The sequence below is a fragment of the Primulina huaijiensis genome, chromosome 6 (assembly GCF_012295235.1).
Source record: "Primulina huaijiensis isolate GDHJ02 chromosome 6, ASM1229523v2, whole genome shotgun sequence".
NCBI lineage: Eukaryota > Viridiplantae > Streptophyta > Magnoliopsida > Lamiales > Gesneriaceae > Primulina > Primulina huaijiensis.
The window spans coordinates 16,308,530-16,327,069 of record NC_133311.1 but is presented as its reverse complement, the minus strand read 5'-3'; the positions used below and the strand labels follow the sequence as shown (position 1 = coordinate 16,327,069).

Genomic DNA, 18,540 nt, shown 5'->3' with positions numbered 1-18,540 from the left:
TACACAATATTTGTTTTAACTGACTATCACTGATTTTCAATTTATTTATCAATTTAGAAATTTATTCAGTAAATATCAAAAAATTAAGAAAGTAAGTTTCATGGTCATAAAAAATTATAATACAACGAAAAAGTAAATTATTTATGAAAATAATCCTCATTTTATGCCTTGAAATATTTTTATCAGAGGGGGCGAAACGACGTCTTACAACGTCTCGCAGCGGGTTTGCCTTCATTTGAAATATTTGAATTGAAATAGAAAAATAAGTAAACGGACATATCACCAGACCCTCCATTTTTCCAAATCTAAAGACTTCCCCCCTTCCTCTCGTACACTCGAGAAAACTTGAAGTTCAGATTCGATTTCAACGATCTACTTCACAAGTCACAGTGAACTTTCCAGGTGAAAACAGATGTCTTTTGTGATTTGTGTTCGTTTAATTTCCTCGAATTTAATGCTTCCAATCGCTATGCATGAAGATGATGACATGTTGATGGATTAGTTTAACCGATACTTGATTATCGAGTGATTTTTTCTTAAATTGATTGAAATTACTCAATCTTTGATGTAATATCGGTTAAGGCTCTTGGTCTTACTTCCTGATGCGTGGTAATTTTTAGATTGTTGTATATTGTTGTCAGAATCAGCAAAATGGGTGTCGAGAATTATCATGTAATAGAGCTCGCGGGAGAGGGCTCGTTTGGTAAAGTTTACAAAGGAAGGCGGAAGTTCACTGGCCAGGTATTATCTACTTTTTTGTTTTATATAATTATTACACCGCTGTAAATCTATTTATCCGTTCTTATTTCTTACACTGGTTTATGCCAAAAAATTGACAGACGGTTGCTATGAAATTTATCCCTAAACATGGAAAAACAGAGAAGGACATTCTGAATTTAAGACAGGAAATTGAGGTATCTATCTTGTTTATTCTTATTCTTTTTTCTATTGTTGATTGCCTTCTGTTAATAGACTAAGCGCATGCAATTTTATGTTTGCATCTTGGTATTTACGTAATACTTTAAGGTTTTGCACGTGTCCATGTGCTAACTTAAGCTGGTTTGGAGCTCTTCAGATTCTTAGAAAGTTGAAGCATGAAAATATTGTAGCAATGCTGGACTCATTCGAGAGCCCACAAGAGTTTTGTGTTGTCACTGAATTCGCACAAGTAAATACCACTTCATTTTCAAATTATCTTCATTCGATCAATTATTTTGCTACAATCCTGTGCACCGTAAGGGAAAATGAAAGTTACGTGAATAATGTATTTTATTGCAGGGTGAGCTTTTTGAAATTCTCGAGGATGACAAGTGCCTTCCTGAAGAACAAGTTCAAGCAATCGCTAAACAGCTGGTATTCAGTTTCTTTAAGCTATTGCTTTATGCATCTGACTCATTCTGTACAACTGTTGGTAATAAGATTTTAAATCTGTAGGGAGCATGATGATTTTGTCCTTTCTATTATTGGTACTTAAATGGTGTCCACGTGATTTAGTCACTCTTGGATGCAAAATTCTCCTTTTGGTATATCATTTTAATGGTCTATTTTTAGGTGAGAGCATTGCATTATCTCCACTCGAATCGTATCATTCATCGTGATATGAAGCCACAAAACATACTCATAGGTGCTGGATCCGTTGTAAAGGTTTGTATTAAATGTTTCCCTTTTGTCTTTCGTTGCTGTTCACATTTGTGAATAAATGTTCTTTGTTGTTGTAAAGTTGATATTATGAGGCATATTTTCATGTTGTACTTTATAATTTTTACAGTCTTGCATTGACCCAGGGTTGACATTCATGTGTTCTTGATCATCATGAATGGGAACTGTTTTGTCCTATTGTTTAATGATTATATCAGCTGCATGTCTTATTTCCTTTTCCTTTGTTTTGTCAAATTGTCTATTAGCTTTGTGATTTTGGTTTTGCAAGAGCAATGTCTGCAAACACAGTTGTCTTGCGGTCTATTAAAGGTAAGAATGAATCAATAGCGTTGCCTATGCTGTTTCTGTGCTTTTATTGACAGCCATGTCTAATGGCTTCTGACCTTTGTTTCTACATATTTTAAAATCAGGAACTCCATTGTACATGGCCCCAGAATTAGTACGTGAACAGCCATATAACCACACCGCCGATCTGTGGTCCCTTGGTGTTATTTTGTAAGCAAGCTTCCTCAAATTTTTTGTGCATTAAGAAGAAACAATGACTTGTTAGCTCTTTCTCCTTTTAAAGTTACGAAGAAAAAAATTTCAGTTATTTAGTTGTATGTTGAGATCGAAAATGTGTTTAGAGGGAGGCGAATAAATACTTTTAAATTTTTTCTAGGCTTTAACAATTTTTAAGCTGTTAAAGTTATTTCTTGAATGACTAGACTTTGCTGGATCACTAAAAAACAAGTGCGGAAACGGTCCAGCTAGACTAGTGATAAAGTATATATATTCAATATAAACAATAGTTTAGTAGCAACGGTTAAAAGAGATCAAGCAAAATAAAATGTGTAAGTGAATGAGACAATATTTTATGGATGTTAGGAGATAAATACTCCTACGTCACTCTTTTTTTCACTCAGGAATGAATCCACTAAAAGTCTTTTGTTTTACAACTTTTGTAACAACACACTTCTACTAATACTTATCACTGCCTAAATCGAAATTCTTAATGATTGAACAACAACTTTTGTCTATTTAAGAACCCTCGGTTCACCAGAAACAAATACAAACACTAACGGTTAGCTTCGACGACTTGAGTTGGTAGGGTAGCACAAATTGATCCTTAGATGATCTGATGCAATTTGATAAGCGTGTGCTTAGATGAACAACTTGGTATATGATAGCTTGAGAGTGCTTGAAGATCTTGGAATATTGCAGATTTTTAAAATCGTTTTGTTGTTTCTTTACTTCTGAATCTGCGTATTTACTTTTGATCTTCTGATGTTCTACAACTTGAAGTCTTGATAATATGTTGAGTGGCTAGAGTTGTCTGACAGCTGGAAATCTTGTAATACAAAGAAATTAGCAGTTGACTTCCTGAAACAGCTTGATGTTGTTATTGTCATTACTAAAATTTAGGGTGATTTATATTCTAACAAATTTTCTTTTTTGGTGATGACAAATACAAGCTGCAAAACTAGATACAAAATGCTTGATTGGTGGCCCTCATTTTGAAGTTGTTCTCTATGGAACTGGGCTCGGGAAAAACCTGTTTCTTGAAGATTTCGAAAGTTACGGTATGAGCAAAATGTTTGATTTCGAGGTTGGTCACCGATTTTGACAGGTCCTTCATTTGAGAAAAGATTTGCTTAAGCATAACTTGAGGAGTGTTGGTTCGTCAAATCGGAGAAACACTCAGATTGATTTGCCGAGAGGATTCTTCTTCGATGTGAGGTTCCGAGGAGAGGAAGTTGTCCGAATTATTAACTTTGCACCGAATGGATGTGCAGAAGGACTTGGATAGTTTCAGCGGTTGGAGTAGCTACTTGTGATGTTGGAGCTTGAGCGGTTTGTACAAAAACATGGTGTAGATAAGCCACTTCTTCCATTTGTGCATCATCGGTTATGAATGCACTATGGATTATCAACTCCTTGCGGGTCAAATTCTGTGGAGAAGTATTGCACTGGCTGTAGTGGAAGACATTGATTCCATGTTGAGTTGTTCTTCTGTATAGACACATTCTCTATCATTTGGTTGATCTTGAGGCAAGAGATATGAATGGTTAATGTTGGATTGATCAAACTCAAACTGGGACAAAGAACGAACAATTTCATCCACAGAGATTAAAGACATATCTGGGAGATCTCCGGTCTAGTTTCCTGTAGGTGGAGGAGATGGGCGGTCAAAGTTGCTGACTGGTCACCAATCCTTTCTTACAGGAGCTCAACTATTGAAGGATTCTCAATAGTGATTGGTTCACTGATTGGAGTTTCCTTAACAAGAACTTCAACCTCAGATGACGGCTGGTTTCCTGCCAGAGGTATTCCAACCGCTATTTCTTCTATGTCAGCAGACAACAGCTTGAGTTTCTGCCTCTTGACTTTAACAATCATGGAGATGGATAGAGCATCCATCTCAAGATGGCTTATCACCACATCTCTGGCTGTCGAACAGTGTGCATCAGAATTCTCTCGTTTTTTGCATGATAATCTTCTTTAGCACACTCTCCCGCGTTCCATTCAATGAAATCTCGTCGTTGCAGTGCTTCAGAAATCAAATCAGTTTCTGCCAAGTGTAGAATCTTGTCTTCCAGTTCTGCAACCGATTTTAACTTTTTTTTCTTCTGTAATTACCGAGAAATGAACCACTATCTTGCAATCCAAACATTTGTCAAATAACCCAAGTCTTTCCCTTGCAATTTCATCAACTCACTGCATTGCTATGTTGATGGCGGCTTGAGCATTTGAGAGCTTCACCGGCTCGACCAAGATTCCCATGCCTTTGGCTTTAGGGTCGATAGAAGGCAGTCCAAATTGAGTTGCCACTTCATCTTTTTCCATTATCTTGACTGGAAATAGGAACTACTGGAATGGGTGTTGGGCTAAACGGCTCGGAGATGGGCTTAATCAGCTTGATTTTCTTGACTCTGGGCTTGTTTGGCTGCTTCTCTTTGCATTAAAGACTTGGGTGAGAGAAATCTTTTCTCAAGCATTTTCTGAATCAGTATCAGAAGAGAGGACCAACTTCCTTTTGGTAGAATAGTTTTGAACATGATGTCTGACTAGTATACGTTTATCTGAGAGGCGATGGTCCATGATCATAAACTTCTCTGTCATTATTTTGTCAAAGGTCCCAACCTTTGCTAGCAAGGATTTACTTACCAGATCAGCAAACAGACGGTACTCTATGGTGAGGTCTTTCTTAAAGCAGGTGGGGTATGATAATGTTGCAACTTAGATTGAGAACTCGGTCCTCCAGTGTGCAGAATTCCCTTTCGGAATATTTGCACAAGAGTCCAGACCGAGCTGGAAGATCAAATGTTTTGGGGAACAACTCTTGGGAAATGATAAGGTGATTCCCTTGAGAGTGCAGATGACATTTCCATGTTCCATCTTCGCATTTTCAAAGAATTCATTGAGCTCCGGCTCGGAGACTTTGGTGTCGCATCCCAAGAACTTGCAAAGACCAGAGACTTCCGATAAACATGATGATCATAGTTTTGTTAATCACAAAGATTATCTGTACTATCTACCAACAGAATAGTCTTGTCGCTTTCAATCATCGTATACAACATTAAAACTTAGGGTGATTTATGTTCTAACATTGTGCATTGACAAGCACGCTAACATCATTTAGTCAGATTCTGAATGATTTCTAAGGGATCTCCTTGGACTAAAAAACATGGACGACACTTTTGTCATTACCTAGCATCAGATGGAAATGATCAAAGCAAATGACAGAAGCAATATGAAGGAGGAATTAATGCAAATGACTGACTCTAAAAGCAATATTAAGGAGAAATTTTTTGCAAATGGCTGACTCTTATGACAAAAAAATTGCCCACCCTGATGTGCCAGTATTGCTAGAAACATGGTGTTTCTTCCAGCAAATGAACTAGGTTTAATTACGCTAAAACAAATAATTTCCCACTCTTGTGATGTTCCTTTTGCATAGTATCAATGATGTTTCTCCCAGCAAATGAACAGGGTTAAACTGCATTAAAAGCCTAAAATGAATAATTTCATACTCCTGATGTTCTTTTTGTACCATTTCAATTTTTTATTCTTTCATCTTTTTTGAAAAGGGTGCCATCACTCATGGAAAGATGATGGTTAATAATCAAATATGTCTCAAGAGATGCCTGCCCCTGCTGTATTCAACTTTCTTCATTTTGCTTGCTAGTTTATAGTCATTAGTCGTCGTCTTGTCTTATCTAGAAATCCATATGCTATACAGATATGAACTATTTGTTGGCCAACCTCCGTTCTACACGAATTCTGTGTATGCACTTATCCGGCATATCATTAAGGTAATCACTTTTTTTCTGTTTCATGTTTTATTTTTCGCCATGTTGTATTAATAATATTTTTTTCGAATTTGTTGCAGGATCCTGTTAAATATCCAGACAACATGAGTTCAAACTTCAGAAGCTTTTTAAAGGGTTTACTGAATAAGGTAGAGTTCGCTTAAACAAAAATGTATGTGCAAGGATTTTCTATTTTTCATAATGACTCTTTTATATTACTTTCTTCCTCGGTAACAGGTTCCACAAAACAGACTGACATGGCCTGCTCTTCTCGAACATCCATTCGTCAAAGAAACTCAAATGGATGAAGTGAGACTTGTCATTTTTTTCTGTCCGTTGTCTTTTTCTTGATGCTCCTTCCATATTTTTATATAAAAGAGGCATGTTTTTTTAAAGTAAAATAATCATACAAATTTGTATCATAACCAGGAGGTAAGTGCTGTGACCACAGCATCTCCACTAGGTTTCGATGCAGCTTTGAGGCACGAAAGGAGTGTTCAAAAGCCACATAAATTTGTTGTACCAGAGAGTATGCTCTTTATTGTCTTTTAAAGTTATTCAGCAAATGTTTTCAAATCCAGAGCGTTAGCACTCAATTCAATTATTCTCCAAAGTTATATCTTGAAGTTACCTATGGTGGTATTTACTATAGGTAAAAATTATTCTCCTAGTCGTGAAAGTGAGATTGTCCAATGCTCTCCGACTAATATTCAATCGAAAAGAACTAACTCAACAGTTGATGCCATGCCAAGGGAGGAGCTTCCAAATTTTCCACATAAGGATGGTGCTGCACAATCAGGTAAGTTGCTTTTGATAAATTTTGCAGTCTTTCACTTTGTTTTTTACACATGATTATGCTGTACCCAAAACTTTCAGGTTGTATTTTGGCAACATGTGCATTTTCCAAAATTTCAAAATTATTCCCTTAATGTTCTATCACACATCTGATTTATAGTTGCAATTATGTAGGGGAACTTCAATGTTATCTTTTTTCCCTGATGGTACCTCACAAAAGTGTTTTATTTTTCAAGAATGAGCTTATCTACAGTGGCAGAGCCAGAAATATGGCTCTGTCCGGGCTAAAATTTTAAACTCTAGAATCTTTTAATATTTTAAATTGATCTACCTGGGCTAATATCATATTATTTCAAAATTATAAAAAATTTACTTATAAATTTTTTTTAAAAAAAATTGGGTCACCCGGGCTAAAGCCCGAGTATATATGAGTGTGCCTCCGCCCCTGTTTATCTATGTCTTGATGAGTTTTAAGAAACGGGATTATCCTATACCCATTAGGTAATAAGTCAAAAACTCTCATTTGCTATTTGGTGCATAAATATAAAAATATCACTCTATCATCTGCAAGATTCTAAAATTCGCTAGGGGCTAGTTGGAAGCCAGACCTGACTAGGCGCCGTTAGGTGGATTACGCGGTACCAATATAATAAGACGGAGTTTGGTATGTTAGGGCAACCCAACAAATCACATTTCTCCTAGGACGAATTTTAGAACACTGATCATCTGGCTGTACAAGCCATGGGTTTAGTACTGGAATTATGCTACGTTTCAATTGTACCACTTTCCGGAGAGCTTGGGTTTATGCTTTTTAAGATGTTATGGACAATGCTAGATTTGTCTGCATTTTGGTTGATATGCTGAGATTTCTCTTGTATTATGTTTAACTAGTTTTTCATGATCTTTCATAATAATATCTGGATTCTGCACATTGTTCTATTCTATGGTCATCATTTCCTATAGGGATAAAATAACTTTCATATTCTTCAATAGATAATTCCCTACTCCTTCCACCTTGGGCAGTAGCTATCTGCTACCTTAAATGTCTTTTGCGCCTGTTTTCAGTTCTTATAGGTCTTTGCTGCTTTTAGCATTGTGCCATATAAATGATGCTTCATTAATGTGTTTGTTATTTCTCTTGAAAGGTTACGTTTGATTGGTTGTATTAGATGGATAGTGTTTTCCGTGTATCATGGTTTAACTTATTTTAATTTGGATAATATTGTATTTTAAGTGGCTATATGGCCTCTTTTGTGCTCAGGGTGCCGAGTATTGGATCAACTGGAGAATAATTCTCGAACAGTCAAGGGTGCAAATTTAATTGGTCAAGACAATGAAGCATTGGCTGCTATTATGCTACCACTTAAAAAAGTGTGCAGTGGATCAGAAAAGTCTTGCATGTAAATCAGTCTTCTTTACAATCAGCAAGTCTAGATTATGCCTTTTGGTTGATGTTTATTTTGCTTAATGTATCTGCATGTGTAAATAATCTTATTGTGTTTTGAACTAGCATTTAGTGCCAGTTTGCATTGTTAAAATGATTTTGAAACTAAGTGATATAACTACCTTGTCATTCAATTAGGTTTCCTTGAACACAAGCATGATCTAAAGTTAAATATCATTTTCTTAATTGTGCATGATTCTGTTCTATGAGAGCGTATATGCAAGGAGGATGTTATTATTCGAGAAGATTTTGTGAAGAGATGGAATCAAACAGAAAAGGATATTTTGCTGCTGTTGGATGTCTGTATAACTTGTTTAGACCCTGCGTCAGCGGGACTACAATGAAGTTTATTTTTGCCTTAAAATAAATTTTAATTTGTTTGTATGCCAGCTTCTTAAAGATCATATAAATAATATTTTGAGGGGCTGCTTTACATACAATATCTCATTCAGTTTTTACCGGATAAATTTTAACTCTGTCTCAACAGAATGTTATGTTTCCTGTCATTTATTTTAACAGGGGTCTGGACGAAGTTATTTTGAACCAGTCACTGAGAATCCTTTCAAATTTGATTGCTGCTGAGGCATTCAATACAAGGGGTATTTTGGATGAAATTGTCGGTGGACTTCTTGGTTTTGCTTCAGCCATAGTTCAATTTAAACCATCAAATGGAAATGACTTGATTGCAAAGGTACATAAAAGTCGCTCTTGGTTATCATGAATGCCTGTGAGTGGGAGTCAGTTTACATGTTTAATCTTTTATAGCAGCTTGTGGAAAATATTTCGAATTTAATTTGTGAAATGGGAGAACATTGAATTAGAAGCCAGTCTCTTCTTGTAAAGTTCTGTGTACGAGGAGTGGAAATTCCCTCTTTCAGTAGTGAAATATAATTGTAACTATTTAAATTAGAGCACTTAGTTCTATTTAAATTAAAAAATTTGTTTGATTTTTCATTTAGGGAGTTCTAGTCGTTTGTTCAAGCTGGTGATAGTCATTATGAGTGTTAATCTGCTTTATTATGTGACAGAGCCTCTCAGCCATAAAAAGAATGATATATGATTGTGGAGGTGGTTTCAGTGATCCTTATTTCAAAAATTGGGTTACGATGGTTGGATTGTATTCACAGGTGATATTCATTTCTTTGCAATTATCTTTGTTCTTCAGGAAAAATCACATTTGTTTGCTTGATATACTCAGAAGTTTTAAATTCTGCAGGTGACAAGTTGCAGTGATGAAGCATCAGGAAGAGTTCTTTATGAGTGCACTTCCTGTGTTGCTATCATGTTATCTCAAGTAGCACAGTCTCTCAGAGCATCTTCTGCTACTTCAACCCCTGAGGCAGCTTCTGCTCCTTCGGTGGTGAATAAAACTCTTCAACAAATTTTGGTCCATGCTAAATCTTCGGATGTTGTGGATTATTTGTGCTTATGCTTGGAATCATCAGGCTCGAGTCTCATATCGGGCTCGACGACTTTGTTAAAAGCTGCTTGTGAGGCCTGCAGGGGAATTTGGTCGCTCATTGATGCATTTGAACTTCTATCCATGAGAGAGAGATCTTTGTTTCCGCTAAATTCTTTGCGAGGCCATTCTACACTCCGACTTGACCTTAAAGGCCGTGAAGAGGGTTTCTTTCATGCATCAGAATCAAGAGAGGTCACCGATGTCATTACCAAAGCATTTCTCAAGTCGAAATCCATACAGGTTGCTGTTTTCTTTTGTCTTCGCCAACGCAATGAGATTTTTCTCGGTGCCGTGTTGCAGGTATTATTGTTCTCTTGCTGATTTTGATGTCTTCCACGTATCTGTGTTTCTTGGAAGTTGGATGCGTTGGCTTCAAATAATCATCTTATGTTGGATAACGAAGTTCATTAGTATAATAGATCTTTGATCAGTTAAACACAGCTAGAAAATTTTCATAACCAAATGCAGCTAAAACTAACTCCTAAGCATCAAGTAATCTGCAAAATTAAAGTTTTCTATTTACCTACTCTATATGCTTCCCATGTAAATGTGAATGACAACATAGTTATACACATGCTCCAATTAAGCAACATACTCTTTAATTTTTTCTCCTGATTATTATACAAGGCACTTTTTTTATTCGTCTTTAAACTACACGACTGATGTTCTTTATGTAGCTTGTCTTGAGAGTTTGCACACGCAGTGAAGTGGTAGTAAATGTTCTCTGTGGTTTGCCAAGTAAACTACCTGTGATGGCAGTTGTTAGTGGTGGAGGAGATGGCACAATAGTTTCAGAGATCTTCTCCGTGCTATCATTTTGTGATGTTACTGATAAAGAGATAAATGGAGAAGCAGATAATACAAAACTCAAAGCAATGGATACCCGTATCTTAGTTATGCATTCAAGTCTTGTTCTTGCCACAGTTGCTCAAGGTCTGAAATCATCTGGAAGAAATTCTGCACTGTTTATGCTGACAGCATCTTCAGAAAAGCAAACAACTCGGCTTGCTACTCTAGCACACCATTTTTCCTCAGATGAAAGGACACAGTTGTCACTGCAACCTGCTTGTGCATCTGCTATGCTGGCTCTTGCATCCATTCTGTCTCTTGAAATGGGAATTTCGGTTGAAAATGCCATCTCTGAAATAGCTCTTCCTTTAATTCCCCGAACACCGACTTTGTGTGACTATCTCAGAGGTCCAGCAACTGATGAAAATGCTATAAACCTCAACATGCCAAAGGGGATGCTCACATTCTGGCATGGCATCAGGGATGGCTGTGTTGGGTTGATGGACTCCAGACTAAACTGGGGAGGACCCTTGGCTGTGCAACAGTTGTGTGCAAGCAGTGCTCCACAGCTTCTTATTGATTTATTGGCTAACAATGTTTCAAATGCTTCTCAACAAGTATCTGTCTGTGCTCAAGATCAAATAGGATTGTCGCCTGCTGGGGTTGTTAGGACAATTGCTTCAATATGGCAATGCCTTTCTGGCGGAGTTTCCACATTTCGCCATATTTTGTTAAGGACAGAGCATGTCAAGTGCATTGCAGATTTATTATCCGACACACATCTTAAGCTTATTCGATCATGGATTGGACCTGGTGGGGGAAAATATGGTGTTAGAGATACAATAAATTCGGTAATTGACCTCTTAGCATTTCCATTTGTTGTTGTACAAAATGCACCCGGTCTTCCATCTGCTACTGCTTCAGTGAACGGTGGTTTCCTTCTCAATATGGGCTCCCCTGGTGGGAAGGTTTGTGCTGAAGATAATGACATGATGAAAGTGATTCAGACGAACATGAACTACTATATCAAGATACTTTTGGAGGTCAGTCTATGCCTCTTTCTCAGTTCCCCTATTGTTTGTTGAGCAGCCCATTGGCACTAAGTATAAGTACAGCTAGATTTAGTTTATATGCTAAACAATACCCTACTGCCCTATACTTTCTTTCAGACACTTGATGTGAGTTTCTGTACTTTTTATATTGTTGTATGCTAATTTGATGGGGGGAAATTTTCGGAACCTAAACGTGACACTGCTGTCCTTTTGGGAAAGTGACTAATGCTTGGAGAACGTGTGCCATAGAACATGGAGATGGGAATGCTTTCATTTTTTTTCTTCTGAAGTGTAAATTGCACATTATATTGGAAAAAGGTTCTGTGTGGCCAGTTAGGTGAAATAAACATCAACTTCTAATTGGACATTGTACAAGTTTCCTAGATATGCAGAAACATTTCTTTCTTTTTTTTTCCCTTGCAAGCATGACCAGAATGACGTGAAATTAATTTGTGCTTGATTTGAAATATTCAATCAAATGATTCATGACTCTTTTGAAGTGAAAAATTGTGGCTTTGTAGTTGATATGATGCAGTTTGCTTTTGTGTCCTAGGTTGACGTGCCAGCCATCATTCTCCGTTGCTTGGACCATATGGAAATTAAAGATGTTTCCAGGCCAGTTGCTTTTATTTCCAAACTATCGAACCAACACCCCCTTGCGGTTCAACTAGTAAGCAAAGGCTTCTTGGATCCAACCAGAGTAAGAAGGTTGCTTAATGGCCCCTGCCCTAGAGAGGCCACTGTGGATTTTCTCATGATTGTTTCTGATTTAGCTCGTATGGATAAGGTACTTCTATTCCATAATTCTACTTGGGTAATTTTGTAAAATTACATCTTGGCACATAATGAATTATGTGAAGTTCTTATGTGTCATAAAAAACTAGACTCGAATAGCAAATTATACCTCGTTGGCATTTTACTGGTCACATTGTCTATACCTCATCTACCTTACAGAAAACTAGCAATACAGTAAATGAGAAAAATATGCATAGCTAAATATTTATAGTTCCTACTTTTCTTGTGGTGCTTATGGCAATGTAACGTGGATATCCAATATTTATGGCCTTATTTATCGAGTCCGTTCTGCTACACATACTTCCTATATCAGAAAACTTACTGACCTGACCAGAAAAAAAAAACACTTGTTGGTCAGCTGTATTGCATTTGTTGATCGAATTTTTGTTTCTCATCAATAATAGGTTCTGAAGTTCTTTTTTTTTTTTTTATCATTCTGATCTCTTACAGACTTTAACCTGAACTTAATATCTCTTTGATTTGGTTGTCTCATTTGTCCTTGAAAAGGCAACAAAATAATTTTTCTTTGTGATTGGTTCTTTATTCAGCTCATGGCTGAGTTTAATAAGTATATCTTCTTACTATGAAGATCTCACCACCTTAACTATCCGCTTGTAAAAAAAGCATTTGTGGATATAGTAATTTCTACCTAATTTTCTATACACAGATACTTTCATTATTGTGTCAGTGAGGCAGGTACATCGGAAATTTCTGATCACAATCGTTCCTGCAGTTATTTTATGAAAATATCAAGGCAGCAGATATCTTGGAGGCTCTGAAGCACTTTCTAACGCATGAAGATCCAAATATTCGCTCCAAAGCTTGCAGTGCTATTGGCAATATGTGTCGCCATAGCTCCTACTTCTATGGTTTACTGGTATAGAACTCATGAAAACGCCAATGGACACTTGTATTTTCTAATTTATTGCTGCTCTGTGATCTTAATCTACTATCCATTCATTAATCACTACGTTAGGTTTCTAGATGTGTGATTCCAACAAAGTGTGGTGCATTTTCTTGTCTGGTCACAATTATTTTTGTAACTTACTAGCTGTCATTTTATTTGAAGGCAAAACATCATATCATTGGTGTCCTTATTGATCGATGTTCTGATCCTGACAAAAGAACAAGGAAGTTTGCATGTTTTGCAGTAAGTATTGTATTCCCAACAATCTATTCCTCAACAATGTCACCACTACATTATCTCTATTTTGTTTTGTGGCCAAGTGATATTGTTTTAGACTAATTAATGAGCATATGTCTTGAACTCCAGGTTGGAAATGCTGCATATCACAACGATTCTTTGTATGAAGAACTTAGAAGAGTCATCCCTCAGCTGAAAAATTTACTCCTCTCAGATGAGGAGGATAAAACGAAGGCAAACGCTGCAGGTGCTCTCAGTAATCTTGTTCGGAACTCCAACTTGCTTTGTGAAGACATAGTTTCCAAAGGAGCCATGCAGGTATTTTCAAATGCTTCCATTCTCGTATGATAAATATTGCTTATGGTGCTGTTTTGCACATGCTAGTTCATTTTGGCGTTAGTCAGATCTTTTCCCCATTGAGATTACAACAATCTGGTCCTTCTGGCGGTCATCAGTTTGTCTAAAAAATATGCCTCTCAAGTGTGATGTTTCACACATATTTGGCCATCCTCTGTCATAAATAAGAAAGATTAGATTCAATTTTTATTGTCAATTTCACTGTAGTTTCAACCGTGTGGGAATGATGGTGCTTTTGTATGAATGACCTGTAAATGGTGGAAAGAAATAGCATCAGTCAATGTCTTGATAACTATGTCACGTGGAAGTCTTGGGAACTATAATTCCACAGGGGTGCACTGAAATTGTCTTGTGAGTACTGATGTTATCCCCATGCCTCTACATTTTTTCATAAACCAAAAAACCATTATCATTTCAGGCATTGCTAAAGGTGGTGGCCGATTGCTCGAAGGTGGCATTGAACCCAAGAAAGGACGCCTTAAATGAGTCACCCTTAAAGATAGCATTATTTGCACTTTTCAGGATGTGTGCTTACCCACAATGTAGGCAATTCATTCGCTCATCAGAGTTGTTTCCTCTAATAGCACAGCTTCGACAATCGCCAGAATCCGCCATTGCCAATTATGCATCTATCATTACCAGTAAAGCATCGGAATCTTGATACCTGATTAATGTTGAAATGCATTACAGAAGTAATTATAGCCACAAATTGTTACATTTGCGCTGTTGGACATGTTTTCAACAGCCCAATTCCATTTTCACAAGGAATATTGTAAATCTTGTGTCTGATGGCATTATTGTATGTGTATAAGCATAAGCTAGCTGAAGTCGTTAATCTTCCTTCGACTTAGCTTTACCTCGAATTCTTTTAACCACGAGTATACATTGCAACTTTTGATTTGATTTTAAAGTTTAATCTTATAAGTAAGACCATTTTTAAATCTAAAATTTTAAACTAGTCGTTTAAATATCCTTAATAGACCACAAATAAAAGAGAAGAATCCCAATTCCCAACTCAAAAACTATAAGTCTGTTATTAAGTTATCTTCGACTCATTATTTTATTTTAGCGCAATACTAACTTAAAACATAGTGCAATTCATGTATCAAATATTAAATCTATCTCCAGCCCATCAATTTAAATTTCACACTAAAGTTAATATTCTTGAAATAATTCCTATTAGTTTATTTTCAACAGTTATTACAATTTACCCTTATTTTATTTCACAAATGATTTATTAAAACACCAGTATAAGAAATTCATATACTTAAATAATTATAAAGTTAGTTTAACTAAAAAAATAGTTAATTAAATCTTAATTAAATTTATTAAATGATTAGTTCAATTTATAATAACTCAGATTAATGGCATGGTAAATACTAAAAATGTTTTATATGCCTAAAAAATTATTTAATGAAACTATCATAAAATTATCTTTATAAATTGAATATAAACATGAAAATAAATTATATAAATAATTTATATTTAGTAAATAATTAAATATATTATTTTTATTTATTTTCTGCTAAATAAGTTTCATATTCATAAAATAATTTTAGTAACATTAAATAACAAATATATTAAGTTTATTTCAATTTCTTCAAATAATAAAAATTGAATATTTATTAAAATAAATTATATACTTTTTAGTGAGTTCTCGCCAAAATGACAATTATATAAAAGTAAAAAAATCATCGGGATATATATTTAGGCATATTGCAATTAACGTTTGAAAATATGTAATTTATGCATTTTGATTGTTATTATTTATGAGGACTTTTTTGATTTCCTTGTTAAAATTCAAATTTGAATATGAAATCTTGATAATATAAGTTACATTTAAATTACTGCATTTATGTTTACGAATACTGCAATAAATGTTTGAAAACTTTTAATTTAGGCATTTTGATTGATATTATTTATGAAGACTTTTCAATATGCTTATTAAAATTCAAATTTGAATATGAAATCATTTGAAAATATAAATTATATTTAAGTATTTGCATCGATGATATCAATTCATTAAATTTTAGTTATGGTTTTATGTTACTTTTCTGTATTTAATTGTACATATAAACTCTTTAAAACAATATGATTTATTCATCATTTAATACATTTAGACAATAATTTTTCAATCATAATAAAAAATGATTCCATTGTTCAGTGTCATCCTTGAAGTAAACCCTTCGAAAATTAATTGGGCTCTTAAATTCCGATTGGTTTGTTGTTATGATCCACTTGCGTATGGGAACAACATAGATTTAAGTTTGGAATTTATCTTCCATGATCAAGAGATTATTACATTTTTTCATACATTTTTTTCCTGAGTTTATGATGTATTATTTAGATTTTCCTTATTTCGTAAGATTCACGTATACATGGAACAATTAAGGGTACGATCATGGAAATAGTGAAACCTATTATCGAATGTCAAATATTTGCCATAAAAAATGTCATCGTTGAACAACAAACAAATACAAAATTAATTTTATCATTAATACTCATGTATGTTAGATTTTCGATGATATTTCCGGAAATGGTGTATGAATACAAGTCTTTTGGTGAACTTTTGGATGCAGATGCGGTTGATGAGGAGACTCTTCTATTTGGTAAGTTTATTTTTTTCTCACGTTTCATTGATCTAAGATTTTTCTCTTACCTTTCGATTTTTTATTTGTTTCCGAGATGTCATTGACAAAATGATTGCAAGGGACTATAATAGAGAATTTGGTGGATGTGTTACCAAGCATATTAGTATATATGGTCTTGGAAGATTCAGCGTAAATATTGCATTATTTAATTTTAGCTATGTATTTACTTATGTTATTAATTTTGGTTCTTATATATATATATATATATATATATATCTTGATCAAGTGATTCCCGAATATGATCCATTAAAGAACTTTATTCGAGTCTTTCCTTGGACTCATATTTCATAAATAGATAGGATAAACATGTGTACATTCTACATGCCTTATATTACAATATCACATGTATCGCAATTAGGAAGTTAAGCATATATAGAAGGACGATTCAGCGATACTTGAATGCGCGGAAGTTTGATCCAACTTACCGAAAAAAATTCAGAAATTGAATAAAACGAAAATACATATTTCGAAATTCAATAATTTCGTCCGAATTTCCATTTACTATCATCTTTGTCACATGATACGTATTTGAAACATGTATTTCATATCTAAATCGTTTCGCTGACACATTTAAAGAAGCACTACAACTGGTTCTTCACCGACCTTATCCAAATATGACATGATATCAACGAAAAAATATCTCCACAAAGTACACGAAAAAATATCTCCACATGTCCTGGCCTGATGTTCCAGAAACATAAAACAAAAAGTGTGGGAAGAGATCTCGGTAAGTACATGATTAAATTTTGGTGTTCATTTGAATTTGTTAATCAAGGATTGATTACATATACAATAAACTTGGTTGATTAGAGTAATACGCTGATATGTACATATTAATTTGAACATGTATGTATATACGATATGAAATAGTACCAACTAATAGTTTTTGTTGCAGAATGTATTCGAACTAGCGCCACAAAGTGAGTCTGCTATGATGAGTTCAGCAGCACAAAAGTGGCGAGATTTCAAAAACAAATTGACTAGCAGATTTGTTTGGCCGAATAGAAAAAATCTTGAAAAGTTGATTTCTCCACCAAGTCAGTATCAGCTCCCAATAGCAGATTGGAAAGCATTTGTGGATGCGAGACTAGATCCATCATGGGAGGTACTTTAAGAATTTTCATGTTTTCTTTAAGAATTAATAATTTCCATACTTAACTGAAGAACACAATGATGTAGGTTACTCACGAAAAACAAAAAAAAGGACTATGCATTGTAAATATCACCACAGAATGTCTCGCAAAGGTTACATCGGCTTGGAGGCTGAACTGGTAAGCTATAGAGCATTCTATTTGTCATTTTTATCAAGTTCTTCATATTCTTAATTGTTAGAGTAGGTGTCCGTCGAGCCAAGTGTTGGCCGAGTGTTCACAATGAAACTCTATGTATAAGCAATCTTTATTTTAATAATATTTGAAATTATTGTTTTGGCACATCTTTATCTGTATACCCATGCTAGTTGCATAGATAAAGCCCTTGAATATACAAATAGTAGAAAGAATATGAGATGCTCATATGATGAGTATCATGAAACTCATATTTGGAATACTGTATATTCTAAACGGTTCCTAGTCGATTCAGCCGCCGCTAAGAAGGATATAGGCCGCTCGAGCTTGAGACTAGTATCTGCGATGTGAGTACCATGTTTCATTGGTAGGGGACATTGTGATGTCCGAGCATGCAGATAGGTGCTCCTGGTAGAGTGCACTGAACAACCCTCCATTAAAGGACTTTCCAAGTGGTTCTCACTTATCGAGTGGAAAAGTCCTAGTTTATGGTTGTACACCATTAGTCCTTATGACCCGGGACAACATTGAGACTCTATGTGCTAGAATTACACTTTGACTTGTTTACCGACTCTCATGGGGTCATCAGGTGGCAAGGTTGGGTGTTCTGTCGAAACATATAGGAGTCGATGCATTGTAGTCGGGGATTCACCGCTTACCTACGGGTATGGATATCCTATGTGTTTTTCATGTATATGTAGTTTGAAATCTCTGATCAGAGTATGGTGGTAATTATGAAAGGGGTTTCATAGATTACACCATCGATGCAACTACGACATGACACATAGTATCGATTCATTGACAACTCTCGATA

At 35.2% G+C, this 18,540-nt stretch overlaps 1 protein-coding gene and 1 long non-coding RNA gene across 6 annotated transcripts; both read left to right on the top strand.

The window, feature by feature from the left end:
* The first annotated feature begins 252 nt into the window (after positions 1–252).
* On the top strand, positions 253–14,662 carry LOC140979731 (serine/threonine-protein kinase TIO-like). 5 transcript variants are annotated; one of them, XM_073445284.1, is made up of 23 exons: positions 253–402; positions 621–741; positions 840–914; positions 1,076–1,168; positions 1,279–1,353; positions 1,552–1,644; positions 1,905–1,968; positions 2,070–2,154; positions 5,882–5,954; positions 6,032–6,100; positions 6,189–6,260; positions 6,381–6,480; positions 6,604–6,735; positions 8,017–8,146; positions 8,710–8,881; positions 9,219–9,317; positions 9,407–9,952; positions 10,330–11,484; positions 12,047–12,280; positions 13,022–13,165; positions 13,358–13,438; positions 13,562–13,750; positions 14,208–14,662. In XM_073445284.1, exons 2-23 carry the CDS (start codon positions 652–654, stop codon positions 14,448–14,450), a joined length of 4,014 nt encoding a protein of 1,337 aa, XP_073301385.1. In that variant the 5' UTR covers positions 253–402; positions 621–651; the 3' UTR covers positions 14,451–14,662. The 5 variants fall into 5 exon arrangements, with proteins under 5 accessions (XP_073301385.1, XP_073301383.1, XP_073301384.1 ...); XM_073445282.1 differs by having other exon boundaries at positions 6,604–6,750; positions 8,008–8,146; XM_073445283.1 differs by lacking the exon at positions 253–402 and having other exon boundaries at positions 490–741; positions 6,604–6,750; positions 8,008–8,146.
* Positions 14,663–17,111: 2,449 nt separating this feature from the next.
* On the top strand, positions 17,112–17,727 carry LOC140978878 (uncharacterized). The gene is made up of 3 exons (XR_012175650.1): positions 17,112–17,167; positions 17,336–17,545; positions 17,620–17,727. It is a non-coding gene; the product is annotated as an uncharacterized lncRNA (long non-coding RNA).
* Positions 17,728–18,540: the final 813 nt, after the last annotated feature.

Excerpts from the sequence above, each read along its gene's own strand:
- LOC140979731 (XM_073445282.1), top strand. The coding sequence starts at position 652 with ATGGGTGTCGAGAATTATCATGTAATAGAGCTCGCGGGAGAGGGCTCG. Across the intron at positions 8,147-8,709 it reads GGATCAGAAAAGTCTTGCAT|GGGTCTGGACGAAGTTATTT; the intron begins GTAAATCAGTCT and ends TTATTTTAACAG. Across the intron at positions 13,439-13,561 it reads GGAAGTTTGCATGTTTTGCA|GTTGGAAATGCTGCATATCA; the intron begins GTAAGTATTGTA and ends CTTGAACTCCAG.